The sequence below is a fragment of the Ursus maritimus genome, unplaced genomic scaffold, assembly GCF_017311325.1.
Source record: "Ursus maritimus isolate PB19 unplaced genomic scaffold, ASM1731132v1 scaffold_2, whole genome shotgun sequence".
Taxonomy (NCBI): domain Eukaryota; kingdom Metazoa; phylum Chordata; class Mammalia; order Carnivora; family Ursidae; genus Ursus; species Ursus maritimus.
In genome coordinates, this window is record NW_024424452.1 from 15,690,796 (window position 1) to 15,706,013 (window position 15,218).

General features: G+C 38.8%; 2 protein-coding genes and 2 non-coding genes across 4 annotated transcripts in view; 1 reads left to right on the top strand and 3 right to left on the bottom strand.

Moving 5' to 3' along the window:
* Positions 1–143: 143 nt before the first annotated feature.
* Positions 144–10,487, bottom strand: CCT6A (chaperonin containing TCP1 subunit 6A). Its single transcript, XM_040635011.1, has 14 exons — positions 10,250–10,487; positions 9,744–9,807; positions 8,061–8,195; positions 7,113–7,286; positions 6,510–6,613; positions 5,795–5,905; positions 5,350–5,509; positions 5,184–5,266; positions 4,167–4,263; positions 3,703–3,850; positions 3,156–3,289; positions 2,307–2,409; positions 1,416–1,488; positions 144–1,121 (listed from the first exon to the last, which is right to left on the bottom strand). The coding sequence occupies exons 1-14, from the start codon at positions 10,384–10,386 to the stop codon at positions 1,049–1,051; spliced, it is 1,596 nt and encodes a 531-aa protein (XP_040490945.1). The 5' UTR covers positions 10,387–10,487; the 3' UTR covers positions 144–1,048.
* LOC121104087 lies at positions 3,520–3,659 on the bottom strand. Its single transcript, XR_005836465.1, has one exon. It is a non-coding gene; the product is annotated as a small nucleolar RNA SNORA15 (small nucleolar RNA).
* LOC121104091 lies at positions 7,384–7,517 on the bottom strand. Its single transcript, XR_005836469.1, has one exon. It is a non-coding gene; the product is annotated as a small nucleolar RNA SNORA22 (small nucleolar RNA).
* A 125-nt stretch (positions 10,488–10,612) lies between the features above and the next one.
* The window catches only part of PSPH (phosphoserine phosphatase), a 45,845-nt gene continuing 41,239 nt past the window's right edge, over positions 10,613–15,218 (top strand). The window contains exon 1 of the mRNA XM_040635012.1: positions 10,613–10,791. The gene's annotated coding sequence lies outside the window, so the exon portion shown is untranslated. The remainder of the gene's footprint in view (positions 10,792–15,218) is intronic.

Here is a 15,218-nt window from a genome sequence, read left to right on the forward strand (position 1 = left end):
AATTTTCTCAGGGCTAGCGTTGAGGGACCAAGCCATTCCAGAAGCCCCTTCGTTACCCTATGAACAGAACATTTTGACTGATTTCCTTCCTTTTTATATTCAAACCCCTTTGGGGCGCTGGAATACCATTTCAAGATGAGAGAAAAGGTTTCAACTTAACATTTATTGCACACATTGTACGCAACTGCCAAGTCCTCAACAATACAAAACTTTGCAAAACACAACTTCCCGGTCAAGGACTGCAGAGATATACCGACTATAAAAACAATTTTGTGGAAACAGGTGGGAGAAAGAGGGCACTGCAGAGTCGGGGATAGATATTTCAGCATAAGCAAAGGTGCAGCGGTATGAAAACATGGTCCACTGAAAATCTCCTTTCCCTTAGCCTCCATGCTTGAAAAGTCTTTTAACCTCTGCGTCCTCTATTTCTGTTTTCCCCACTTCATACTTTGAGCTTATTCAACTCCCTTGCCTCTACTTCACTCATCTTTCTGTTCACTACAACTTTTCCGGGGAGCATTTTAGCACAGCTACTTTGAAAGCATTAAAAGTCCCAATGATCCAATAGTTTTACTCAGGAATTTATACTAAAACAGGGATGCTTTCAAAATTTCAAGTTACTTAAATATTTATAGTAGCATAAAAACTTACAAGTGTTAACAGTGTACTATTGGATAAATTAAAATACATCCATTAGAAGAAATTAGTAAACCATTATAATTTGTTTTTTCAGGAACATTTAATAACAAGGTAGATAACATATACTCATCTAACATGGTATTTTTATATCACTGAAGCTAAAGCAAACATCCTTTTCATTGGGTAAAAACAGCCTGTTTAATGTGTGTACACTGAAGTGCAATTTAAAAAAATAATTAATAATTTCAGAACTTCAGAATTTAAGTGTCAGTTTTCTCTTTTTTTTCATATGGGAAAAGAAAATGCTTTTGAAAATTATTTGGAGCTTGGACAAAAATCCCGTTGCTATATTCTTAGGATCATTCTGTAGAGTCTTCATGATTCGGATGACACGAGCAAGGCTTCCAATTCAACCTTTTAGAGAAGACATTCCAGCTCGCATGATCTCATCAACCAGGAGAATGTTGGTGGCAATCACAGTGCTGAAAAGGGGAGAAAAATCAGATGGCTCAGATTTGAGATATGAACCCTAATTCAACTCAATTTACAAACAAATTACAAATTATATCCAATTAAGTTTCTCCTTTCCCCTCCAAAACACGGAAGGCTGGTTTAATTTCTGTAATTTCAATTGATTACAATTTTTGCAAAACCAAACCAAACCAAAAACACCAAAAACAAAAACAAAAAACCCCAAGTAATTAAACAGAACACACCAAATTAAGAGTATGATGCTTCCCTAAAGGTTATTTTAGTTTTGGCTTTCTCAAACTTACCAGGAGTGAAGCAGCTGTTTCTTTACACAGTAGTTATCCCATATGCCTGCTTCGGCTGCTACCATTGGCTCACCTGCAAGGTAACCCAGTATTCTTAAGTCACACATAGCAGGTTACAAGATCAGAATGCTAAGACCAGAGTATTTTGTGATTTGCTCATCACTGATTATTCTCATTATCCAAAGTTCCTCAATTAATCCAATTTTGCGCCAAACCATTGACTCCTGTATACAGTATCTTTGATTAAGTGGCTGATCTCTACTTGGAAGACTTCTAGTAATAGTAATGCTCTATTTGGTTACCAAATGTTTGAACATCTTAATTTTGGGGGACACATTCTCGTCTGTCCATAGTAAAGTAAAGAACCTGAACTATAATCTGGCCAAAATGGGCTTATCATTTCCCTCATCCCAGAAACCTTTTCTATTAACTTGAATGTAAATGATATTATTGACAACAATAGGTCCTACACATACTGCAAGGGTGTATATCTCAGTTCTCTTTCTTCCACTTTGTACTTGTATATTTTGTGTTATTGCATTTAAGACTAGGGCTTTAAATTATTTCATTAAGACTTGGTCCTGTCTTCCAGCCTTATTTGCTATTCTCAGCCTTTTTTCACCCATGAATACCATCATCTAATGTATTTTCTTATTAAAGTCCCTGATAAAAGATTGAGTAAAGCCAGCCCAACATGAAATCCTTCCATATTAACCTGAGCCACTTACCACTACTCAGCAACATCAAAAATCGAACTCAGGGTTCCCTAATAACATTGGTGTCAAAATGCAAAGCATCCCTCCAAGATCCGTTTGTCTCCATTTTTGATCCTTCTTGGCCTTATCTCCCCTTAATCTAGTTCTCCCCCTACAAACCACTGCATTCTCTTACCTGTGTTCAAGTCCACACCCACAAGTTGACCTGATTCTGAATGTTCTGCTTGAACTTTAACTAGTGTTTCCTGAAGGTCAAAACCAGAGTTCTGAGCAAGTACCTAAAGCAAACAAATTTAATCCTTTAAAGACAGAACCTAAAAAATGATAGTCACTCTACAATAAATGAACCATAATTCCAATTAAGAAAAACAAAGGGGCGCCTGGGTAGCTAAGTCAGTTAAGCATCTGCCTTCAGCTCAGGTCATGATCCCACAGTCTTGGGATTGAGCCCTGCATTGGGCTCCCTGATCAGGGGCAGCCTGCTTCTCCCTCTCCCTCTGCCTGCAGCTCCCCCCGCTTGTGCTCTCTCTGTCAAATAGATAAATAAAAGCTAAAAAAAACTAAACAAAACCAAAACCAAACAAAAAAAACAAAAACCAAACCCTTAATGAAGACAGACCAGTATTTATGTTCACTTCAGAGAATAACTAGACATTTGTTACTAACTCATTAATCCACTCCAAGCCCAGCAACACAGTAATCATAAGCAATACCCCCAAAATGAGCAAACACAATAGAATAAAAACAAAAACCAAGCTGGTACGCGAGTATAACCCCTTTAACTGCAAACCCTCTAAAAATGGTTTATCTCCTGCATCTGACACTTCAGATATTCAATTCCCCTCCAGAGGAACCAAACACATTTGGATGATGAGAGATACCTGCTCTAGCTACATTCAGGAGAAAGGTGAAAAACTGTTTACTCAAAATCTACATTATGAAAAAGACCCCACACAATACACAACTTTCATCTGCTAACTCATTTTGATGTAGTTAAGAACACAGACGGTTAAAGCAGTCATACCTTAGGAATAATGAGCAGTGCATCAGCAAACGCTTGAACTCCCAGTTGGGCCCTGCCCTTTACACTGGGCTTGTACTTAATCAGGGCTTCTGCCATTGCCACTTCCACTGCACCTGCACCCGGAACTACACAGCCTGTGGGGGGCGGGGAGGAGAGAAATGCTAAACTAACAAAGGAAATCAAACTGTAGAATCATTTTTAAGAAAATACATAAAACACAACATAAAAACCAGTAATTTCCTGAGAAAGTAGTAGAGCCACCACAATGTTAATACTGTACTTGAAAATACTATAAGCAACACATCAAATAGCAACGTGGTTCAATTTAACTAGTATTTGCAAGCTCTTAGCATTAGTTCATTTACTTGTTATCCACTTTTAAAAACGATATGCTATGAAAAAGCTTAGCATACCATCACAGGCATTTTCAAGGGAAGACTTTACTTTTGCATGGTGTCTGGCTGTGTAAACTACTGATAAAAAGAACACAGTATTCAGCCATGCCTTTTACACTAGCCAAAGAATATAAATACAGTAAGGACCTTACCATCATCAATAGCATTTTTAACAGCCCTCAAGCCATCTCTTATTGCATCTTTGATCTGTGTGAGCGTGTGCTTATTTGGTCCTTTGATCAATAATGTGACAGAGCGAGGATTGTTACATTTCTCAATAAAAGTGAATTTCTCTTCTCCCTATGTGAAGAAGGGGTAATATTTTCAAAATCAGAATACGGTTGTACAAAGAATGAGAAGAGTAGAGGCCTATGGAAGAATAAATAGCGTATAAGGGAACAACACACCAATCACATAAAAATTACTTCATTAAAAAAAGTCACATATAAAAGAAAGGGGATTTTTCCCATCAATGGCTTATCATTACTACAAATAACCTTCAAAATGTATGTAAACAAAGCAAAAATCTGATCCTAAGTTTGAATGAATTTTTACTACCAAAGAATTCACAAACCAAAAATCATTTTTATTATCTTTGGAAAGACAATACACTTACCAATGTATATTCATAGACAAGCCCTGCATGTCCCAAACAATCAGGATTTAGGTCATCAAAGGAATTTAGAGCTACTCCACCGCAAGCAAGAGTCAGCCTGAAATATTGAAGTGTGTTTAGGGAAATGTGTAAGTGGCTTTATTATGTTCAAAGAGATTATTAATAATTTTTAGGAAGCAATCTTTCAGAATTACATACTAAAATCCTAAAATGTTATTTTAACTTAAACCTTCCCATTCATCTCCAACCAGCTAAAAACCAGTGATTCTTCTAATTCGACATTTAACCCACTCTTTCAAAGTCAGCAAACACTCCTCTGATAAACCTAGAGATGAACAAGAGCTCTTTATCGTGGTGAGATTTGGGGAAAAAGTAGTTCTCTGGAAACCCCTTGATGCTCTCTTCACATGGTAATGTTCATACACATGTCATGGTTTAAAACTAAAGCATTCACCAATGTTCACAGCAGCATTATTCACAATAGCCAAAAGGGAGAAATGTAAATGTCCACTGATAAATGGATAAACAAAAGGTGATATAGCCATACAATGAAATATTATTTACCCTTAACAAGGAACGACATTCTACTATGTGACAACACGGATGAACTCTGAAAACATCATGCTAAGTGAAATAAGCCAGACACAAGAGAACAAATACTGCATGATTCCTTTACCTGAGGTACGAAATTCATAGAGACAAAGTGGAGTAATAGTATTTACCAGGGGCAGGGGAAAGAAACAAAAGTTACTATTTAATGTGCAGAATTTCAGTTTGGGAAGATGAAAAAGTTCTGGAGATGAAGGATGATGATGGTTGCACGATAACGTGAATGTAACTTAGTGTCACTGGATTATATATTTGAAAAAATGAGTAAAATAAATTTTATATTATGTATATTTTATTCATAATAAAAAAGGAAAAACCCAATAATAAGAACAGAGAAAAAAGAAGTAATCCCACTTAACTTGCAAAATAAGTAAAATTTACATCACTAAGGTAATATGCTATCCGTACCTTTCCATATTTCTCCTTTTAGCTCTACGCAGAGCTACTATACCTTCCTTCGCAAGAGCATCTAAGGAAAAGGGGTCAATTCCCTGTAACATAAACAAAAGTTAGTTACAATAGAAGTTACCTTCAAAATAACAAAATGGACAATACAGACTCATTTCATTCTCACCTTTTGATTAATAACAATGAATCCTTTATCTGAATCACCACAGACTTTCTTTTTCAGTTCTATTATTTTTTTAACTCTATCTTCAATGAATTTTCTTTCAGCTTTTACAAGTTTCTCTCTTTCTTCCGCACTCTTGTAAAAAAAGCCAGAATTCACTTCTCTATTAAAAAAAAGTTACAGAAGGGGGGTGGGGGAGAATGTTTATTTTTTGAGAACATAAACCAGCAGTCTCAGAAACAGGGTTGGTCTTGAGATTTAACAAATAGCCACTAAGCTCCAATCCTGCCCCTGATATATTTTCAGAGGTTATTTCCTATAATTCACCCAAGCCCAACTGAGGAACTACTGCCCTCACAGTGGGGAAACTTAAGTCTCACAAGTGACTTGCCCAAAATACCAAACTCCTCCACCTTTCTATTCCATTTGTAAGGGGCTATAAACTCACGTTTTTTCATATTCTAATGACACATTGCACGTGAGGATGTACGCATCTTCTACTCTTTTTTTCATATCAGGATGTCGTGCCCCATGGTCCAAAACAAGACCTCTGATTAAGCTGTGGAAACACATAATAAATTGATTGTTATTGATTTCCAGATGATACATAACCTATACTAATGAAATTCAAATACTGAATTGAGACTACTGATAATTTTCACACAACTTTTATATCTTGAGTTTTTGAAAAAGACTTTTGGGTGAAACCTAGGCATGTTCAACTATAAAAAAGCAGTATCTAGAACATAGTACAAAAACAAGGCATTCAAACAAAAGTAACCATGCTTATCTTCTACAGAAAATTCTGCAGAGAAACAGTTGCAACTGGTAGGCTCTCAAATTCTGATCACCTCCTTTAAAAATCATCTTTGAACTAGGTCTTTGAAATGTTTATATTCTAAATTTCCCAAAAGTCTATTATGCTTTGTAACCTATAGTTTAATAAACTACTGACATAGCTCACGTTCCAGAAATCGTTCCGACTATAAACACATCATACCAGTAACCTCCTTTCAAGAGGAAACACTACTGAGTAAATATTCATCTAGGCAATACACATAAATTCAAAGAAAAAGAAATCGGCCAAATGATATGTACTGTAAAAAGTGCCTGTAAATTTGTAAACGCATTTTGTAAGTATTTCCTAGCATCCTACCACCTACCTTGTATCAGTTTCGGATTTATGTTTCATTTCCATAATCTCAACCATGAAGAGGTCGATAGGTTCATCTTGTTTTTTAATGGCCAAAATGGAGTCCACTACAGCCTACAGTAAGAGCATATCTGTTAGAGGAATTTGATTTGCAGAAGTCCAGACACTTATGTTGCTTGTTCTTCAGAGAAATTTACATTTCTTTAAAATCTGAATCGATCTATGCTTTCTTCTATGAGGTAACAGAATACATTACTTGGACTGAAGGCATTTACATTTCTGACGTCTCAATTTATAATTATTTAAAGAATCACTGACATCCCTACTATTCTATTAAAAATATTGGTAGAAGTTTTTTCACAATAAAATCTCAAGTTTATAAACCTTCAATGAAAACTCCAACTACATCTTTATAACATGGTCAGGTATACTATTATTTGATTTTCTCATTTCACACACATCAGCTGCTCACTGCCACAAAAAAAGGGAAACTACTTATTTCATATGGTATGATACTGTGAAAGTTTTAGATAGCACTCTGTAATTCCACCCAGAACATATGCCAGGGGTTTTCAGTATAGGTGCACACACTGGACACACACATTTAACATACCTCTGTTAAGACATCAGCAAGTTCAGCATGCACTTTAGTACGTAGAGATGTTCTGGCTACATCTATAAGTGTTTCTCTGTCCATTTCTTTGCTTACTTTGACTTGTTCCAAAAACTGAAGTGCCTTTTCCTTTGCAGCTTCAAATCCTTCTGTTATTATTCTGGGATGAAGACCCTAAAATTTACAATTAAATAACCATCACTAACTGGAGTTCTTCAATTAGAAGATAAATTTTTAAAGGAATATTCTGGATCATTCATATGCTTTAATAGAATGTGCTGACTTTTTGAATACATTTAAAAGGATAAATAGTCCTTTCAATGCAGAGGAAAAGAACAGACATTGCTCTAGCACAGAATCAAAACCAAGGGAACTATAAAGCGCACTTGGGTGTTCACTGTGCAGACTACAAGGAATAATGCCCAAAACTTAAAACTGTACTCAATGGGACCATTTATCTTTTCAATTCGCATCATTTACTAACAAAAACAAACAGGGAGACTAAGGGTCCGCTTTTTCTCTCTTCCCAAGAATTTCTTGGCATTGGATTACTACTAAGGTTTTGCCTTAACCTTCAAACTGACTCAGGGCTAAAAACGTTGTGTTATTCTTTAAATTTATGTTTTAGTTGGCTTTTTCCTTATAAATATGCCTAGTCCTGAATATCCTGTTTCTAGATCTCAACCATCAATCTGTTACAGATAGACATATATAAATAATATGAAATGCAACTTGATTAAAAAAACCCCTGCAGGCCAAGGAAGGTTCCTTAATCTGTCCAGGATCACAATAAATTTGTATTAAGACCAGGATACAGGCTCTGGTTCCCAGATTTAAGCCCCCTGCTCTTTACATTCTATTATATGGCCTCAGCTACTATTAACCTCAATTTATATACATTTCTTATATATATATAAACTACCATGGAAACACAAGAATCATGTATACTTCAGAAATGTAGAGATCCGCCTGTTTCAGCAGCTCTCCAATGATTAGGACATTGGAAGTGGTACCATCACCAGTTATGTCATCTTGGGCTGTTGCTACTTTGGCTATCAAGGAGGCTGTTGGGTGCTGAATTTGCTGAAAGTAGAAAAAGAAGAAAATTATTTAAATTGAAATAGTCCAAATATACCTTAAAATGTGTGATGGGTCTCCTTAAGTGCATCTATTTGCATAAATCGCCCAAGTGTTCAGCTACATGCCATACTGATTTAAAATTCACCATTAACTATTTTGCACATCCATTTATGGTAACCCAAACATTTTCACATACAGATTTGAGAAGATTAGCTCCACTTTACTGATGAGGAAATCTGAGGCCTAGTTAAGTTTTACTGAAGATGACGGAGTTAACGGTAAGAAAGAATTTCAAATCCATGCAGGCTTCTTTAGGACTCTTGTGAGAATAAACCAGGTTCCTCCTAAAATTAAAACCTCAGCAGCCTCCAGTATTATTTGGAATTGAACAAAAAAAAATTAAAAAGACCTTTTAAGCAAAGATCATCAGTGAATGCTAAATCACTGAAAGGTTCTGTAAGCACAGGGTATTTATTGTCTCCAATATCACCCACAGATTCTTAATTACAAAGAAGGCAAACAATGCTCCTGAACTGCTTTTGGGTTTGTTTGTTTTTTTAATTCTCCTGTAATCTACAACAGTTTCCCAGCCTTTTGTCTTTGGGGACATTGACAATTTAAAAAATCTAGGCCAGATATTTTGCAAACTATCTCATCTAGATGTGCTGATGTTAAATTTTGGGGGACAAGAATATTACATGGGTTAATACTATACACTTCTCACTGGGTTCATGTGTTTCTCTGAATTTATATTGTATTACACATTAAAAAAAAAAAACTCAAGTAAAATAAGTGGCAGGTCACCACTTAACCAACTAAAACAAAAACTAACTTTCTAGGTTATCTAATCCTTACCGAAGATATTTATAAACACCTGCCTATTGAAGGCATGGTATACCGCTGACAAAACCCTAAATTTTAGGTGCTGGGTGGCTCAGTTGGTTAAGCTTCCCACTCTTTATCTCTGGGTCTTTCAGGGCCCTGAATTCAAGCCCAGCTAAAAGCAAAAACAAAAACACCCTACATTTTATTCTGAACTCATCATTTCCTTTTCTTGGATTTCAAGTGCTGGATTTTGGAAACTTAGGAATGAGTAAAACAATTGCACCTTTCAACGGTCAGGGGGACTTTAACGATAGTAAAGCAAAGAGTTTTATCTCCCCTTCAGTTAGTTGGAGGTGGAGATGTATGCTGACAGACAGAAATCGCTGTTTTAAAAAAAATAGAATCATTTTGCGCCTACCTATGTCAATCGCTTAGTTTTTCAGATTTTAAGAGTTAACTTTAATAACTACAATCCTTTAACCAAGGACTTACATGGCAAGAACAGGGATTCAAAAACAAGTTATCAGACTCCAGGGTTCCTCCCGGCATTGTACTGTCAATACTATTATTGACTGCATTCCTTTTCTACTTCCTCCATTGTCTGAAAGACCTGCTGAGAGCTGACGAATTTCTTCTATCTTGAAAATGAACATTAAAAATCTTCCTGCAAATCACATGCAATACGGAAAACCAAGGCATTTTCGACCTAATATAGCAGCCTCTCACCATTTCATGAAGCAGCACATTGCCATCTTTAGTAAGCTTGATGTCTCCAGCACCAGAAACCAGCCTGTTCAATGGGCACAAATGAATCACAGTGTGACTTTTTCAACGGATACCTAATTAAGAGTCCCATTACAATTGGGCTTTACCCAGAACCTAGGGCGTTGGGGCCACGCGGCTGGTTCTCTCCGCTCGGTAACAGGAATGGTGCAGTGCCCACCCCCTCCCCTCAGAGAAACAGCCTGTCCAACTCTCAGTTAGGGTCCCAGGGCGTGGGGGGAGGGGAAGCCGCGCACGCGGGCAGCTTTGTTCTTCGCAGAGATGGTATCGATTACAAGAGGAAACGGCCGGGGCAGGAAACAGGAGCGAGCCGGGGGTTTGCGGGTAAGTAGGGCCGCAGCGGCGAGCGCAGAGACCCGGCGGCGCCGGGCTCAAGGCCCAGGCCCCCTGCGCCAGGCCCGCGATGGCGCTAGGTGCCCCCCCGACCCTCCCCGCCAGCCCCGCCTTACATCTTCATGGTGCCCTTAGGCCCCAAGTTGGTCCTCAGCACGTCCTGCAGGCCCCGGGCCGCGCTGATGTTCACCGCCAGCGCCGCCTGGGCTCGGGCCACCTCGGCCTTGGGATTCAGGGTCTTCACAGCCGCCATAGCTAACCAGCACAGGAAGAGGAGGAGACCGGCGTGCGGAGCGCCCGAAGCCGGCTCAGCGTGGCCAGGAGGCGCTCGCTACCCGGGGCTTCTGGAAAAGTCGGGCGCGCCCGGCCCGCCCCCAGCGTGCCCGTGCGCCGCTGCCATTGGACGGCGGGTCGGCCGGCGCCATTCATTGGGTCGCAGCACCCTCGGTCCCGCCCCTCGCTGCCGGCCCCGGCGCCATTGCGCATAGGAGGGCCTTGTTGCCGGGTAGTAGGGGTTGGTGGTGGTCCGGTGTTGCTGCCCGCCGGGCCCCAGCTTTGCAGACCGGGGACCTGAGGACGGAGGCGGGGCCTGTGGGCCGCGCGCGTCCGGGCGTGACTGCAGAGCGGGCCGCTCTCTCCTGGAGGTCTCTGGCCGCAGGTGTGGGGTGGGCTTCCTTACTCCCCCACTCGCGCGGTTTGCCCTGCTTCCTCCCCTCGCTTCTTTCCTCCCTGTCACCAGCGTTTTCTCGACTACTATGTGCTTGGAGGGGTTTGAGGTGCTGCGGGGATACAGAAGTGAAGCTGATAAGGGCCCCTCGCCCAGTGTTCTAGGTGTTTTAAGCTTAGGGAAGATGAAGCGAGAATGCAAGGTAGAAGTGCTTGATGCCTTTTTAGCAAGCTACAGGATTGGTGCGGTGGCGGCCGAGAAGTCAGTCAGTCCACCCTTCCCGCTCAGGACACAGTGCTCTCGAGGCAGGTTTTATTTTTTTAAACAACTTTACTTACTTATTTGTCAGAGAGAGAGAGATCACAAGCAGGGGGAGCTGCAGGCAGAGGGAGAAAAAGGCTCCCCTCTAAGCAAGGAGCTCCATGCGGGACTGGATCCTAGGAACTTGGGATCATGACCTGAGCTGAAACCAGAGGCTTAACTCACAGCCACCCAGGCATCCCTCAAGGCAGGTTTTAAAACTCAAACGATTGAGTAGTGGTCCCGGTTCTTTGAGAGGATTGCTTTTTAAAACAAAATTCCAAAAGATGTCTATAATCATTTTCTGGTATCCAGTATTCACCCCCATATTAGATAAACAAGACAATATCTTGTATTTCATTTTTATGAGTAATAACGAAAATTGTTAGAATTCAAAGGTGCCAAAGGGTATATGGTGAAAAGTACGTCCTGTGCTTCTAGTTCAACTTCCTTCAAACAAGCACAATTACCTTTAGATACTCTGAATTTCCCAAATGCTTTCTGAATTTAAATAAATATGTATATAGACATAAGCATTTTCCCCGCATAAAATGTTAATTTATAGTATACACTTGGATGTATTATACTTAAAGTATCTTGGCGATTGTACCATATCAATATGAATAGGGATTCCTCTTTCTTATTAACAGCTGTATGATATTCTTTTAAGAGTGACAAAATTAACTAGTCATTCATTGGTTGATATTTAGGTTGTTCCCAATCTTTTGCTATTGAAGCTGCAGTGAATACCCTGGTATATAAGGCTTTTAAGTGGCTTTGTATATTTGAGAATCACAAAAGCACGTATATAAGTTTGAGTAATACCATTACACAGGAGACTTGTGCTTACCTTATTTGGTATGTATGCATATTTATTTACTGTTACAGATGTGTGGGGAGACATGAGCAGAGATGAAGATTGTGGAATTTTCAGGTGGATCTCCTGAGGTACAAGATTTAAAGGGTCACCAAAATCTGAGTAATTGAGATCAGTAATATTTTAATGCAATATTTTTTTAAAAAATCAAAATTAATGCAAGAAATCCACAATGAATGAAATTTTAATTCAGCGTCTCCATTAACATCACACCAGACAAATCTCAGTAAAACAGAAAGAGCCACATGATCCCTGTAGAGGCAGTCTATTTGCATATATCATTTTACTAATCTCCATTATCATACTTTCAAGCAAATTGTTTTCATTATATGATGCAAAAGAGTGTAGCAAGGGAGTGTTGCCTATATGCTAATGTATGTAAAGAGTAGGAAAACTTTAGCATGTCTTTGGAGACCTTCACACAAAAGGTCATGTGGGAGCAGATCCATTTCAGTCCATGATTGAAGAAATTGAGGTGACAGCAGATGTTTAGCCATTTGATTCAGGAGGGATTTTAATAAAGAATAAAATTTTGAAGAATGAACCCTAATGAGGCAAGGTGGTGTATTAGGAAGAATCCTAGAGTCAGACAATTTGAGTTTGAATTCTAGTTTTGCAGTGTTTACCACTAGGTAACCTTGGTGACCTTGGACAAGTTATTTAACTGTTTTGGACTCTATTTCCTAATCTTTAAAGTAGGGGTAAGTGACATCTTAGAGAAAATTAAATGAAATTGCACGTATAACATGCTTTGTATTGTGCCTGACATGGAAGGTGTGAACTAATTGCCACTTTTGCATTCATACGGTGTAATGCAATATAATTCTTTCTTTTTTTTAGCTATATAATTCTTATAGCACCTTCACATGTAGTGTTTCATTTGATCCTAACATGAATCCTTTGAAATTTAATAGGTCAGGTATAATTAAACCAGTTTCATAGATGATTAAATCAACACAGAGAAAGTTTAAATGACCAACAAGGTCATGCTGTGTTGTATGAGGAGAGGGCCAAAAACCTAGGTTTCACCCTTGACTTCTCCCTTTGCCCCAGCGCCCCACATCCACTTACTCCCTGAACACTTTCACTTTCTAGGTATATCCACTTTTCTCCATCCCCACTTACACCACTCAGGCTTAGGCCATGATGATTTCTTACTCGCACAATTACTATAGTGCCCCAAGTAATTGTTCTGCTTTTATTCCCCATGTTGCTACTGGAGCAATCTGTCAAAAGTAAATAACAAGCCACAGGTCTGCTTATAATTCCTGTTATCCTCAAGACCTTAGACTGAAATATAAATGCCTTAATTTGGTTCCAGAATCAACTACATCTTGTGCCTCCCTCTCTGGGTTAAAACCCTTTCTCTCTCACTCACTCACTTACTCCATGCTCTGGTCTCTGAATTTTTCAGTGCTTGGAACATTCTACCCGCCTTTCTTCAGCCTGAAACACTCTTAAAGGACCACTTCTCTCCTCTCCTCGTTCTTATCCCCATTCCCATCCAGTGGATATAGAAATAAATAAAATCCCTAATCCTCCAGAAAGTGCATGGCCTAGTTAGGGAGATAAACTTGTAAACAGGTCAATGTCCGTAAAGTATAGGATGTTACAGTTGAGATAAATGAAGTACAGTGAACACAAAGGTATTAGCTCTGAGCACCAAGGAACGTGTTTTGGAGGAGATAAGGCTAATGGGAATTTGAAAGATACTTAGATACTTTTTGGAAGAAGAGGGCTTAGGAGAGTGATTCCAGACAGACCAACAGTGAAAGGACCTGGTATGCCCATTGAAAGGTGGTTACTTAGGATGGAGGGAAGAAGGTTGCGAGAGACAAATCTGGAGAAGTAGCATTTCCTGACTGTCGTGTCCTGGTTAAGACATCTGGGCCAGCTGTGGGAACCCATTGAACTAGTGATGGAGATTACTCTGGAGGTGGAATGGAGGAGGAACTAAGGGAGAAGACTAAGGATAGGGCAATCAGAAAGTAGGATGTTGAAAAGTCCATGCAGAAGTTGATGAAGGCATATTAAATGGCATAAAGAGGTGTTCTTGATAAGAGGGAAAAACGTTTTAAATGGCATAAATAATATGTTCTCATTTTTGTAACCACACCCCATGTATCTATACCAAAACAAGGGTATGCATGAAAATATTAAAAAATTCAATGTATTTTTGTTTTTGCAAACCTCCCCAAATTTATGTATCTACAAAAGGGAGATGCAGAAGTATATACATGAAAATATAAAATATACAAAGTATGTCCAGTGTCTTATTTTTGTTAAGTCCCCCAAGTGTATGTGTATATATATGTCTGTGTGTGTGTGTGTATACACGTACACGTATATATACATATCAGTAAAGAATCAGAAGATTATACATCAACATGTTTAACATTTTGTTTTTATGTTTGCCACTCTTATAGGTGAAAAATGGTATCTTAAAATTTTGTTTATTGAGAGTGAAGGTGAGCATATAGCTTATATGTAAGAGCCATTTGTAGTTCTATTTCTGTGAACTGTCTGTTCATGTCTTTTGTCTATTTTCCTGTTTGGCTTATTGTGGACTTGTAGGAGCTCTTTATGTTTTCTGTGTTGCAATTAACTTGTCTCAATACTGTTTGTACAGTATTTTGTATTTATGTCTTTTTTCCAATTAAAAATTTAAAAAATTCTTTTCATGTAGTCATATGTATTTTTTTTCCCTTTTATGGGCATTTGGATTTTGTGCTATACTGTGTTAAACAGGCCTTACGTTCTCAAAAAGTATTCTTAAAGTGCTCCCATGTTTTCTTTTGTATTTTTAAGGTTTTAGTTTTCATTTTAATCCTTGATTCATTTGAAACTTATTTTAGTAAGGAATGAGATAAGAATCTGTGGTATTATGAAAATATGTATTTGGTCTTTGTCCCTGGTTCCTGGCATAGAATTCCTTAACCATGTCTGAGTGTTGGGAGTGTCTTTTGTCATCCGTAACAATCCCCTTAAGAATACACCTGACTATGTGCTAATGACGTGAGTCAAGGTGGGAACCCTGGATAGCCTCAGCATGGGAACTGGTCACTAGAAAGACCAAACAGAGTGATTAAAGGGTGGGGACTCTCAATCCCATGTCCCCATCCTCGGGGAGCAGAGGTGGGCAGCAGATAGATTATAAAAATAATTGAATAACCAGAGTGGGTAAACACATTGATAGCCTGGTAGGGTGGCATACCTAGAGGGCTTGGAAGCTCTGTGCTCC

Bases quoted from the DNA above. Each gene is read 5' to 3' on its own strand.
- CCT6A (XM_040635011.1), bottom strand. From the start codon at position 10,386: ATGGCGGCTGTGAAGACCCTGAATCCCAAGGCCGAGGTGGCCCGAGCC. The intron at 5,906-6,509 runs GTAGGTGGTAGG...GTGTTTCCACAG, and splicing joins AAATCCGAAACTGATACAAG to CTTAATCAGAGGTCTTGTTT. The intron at 4,264-5,183 runs GTACGGATAGCA...TCAATATTTCAG, and splicing joins AAAAGGAGAAATATGGAAAG to GCTGACTCTTGCTTGCGGTG.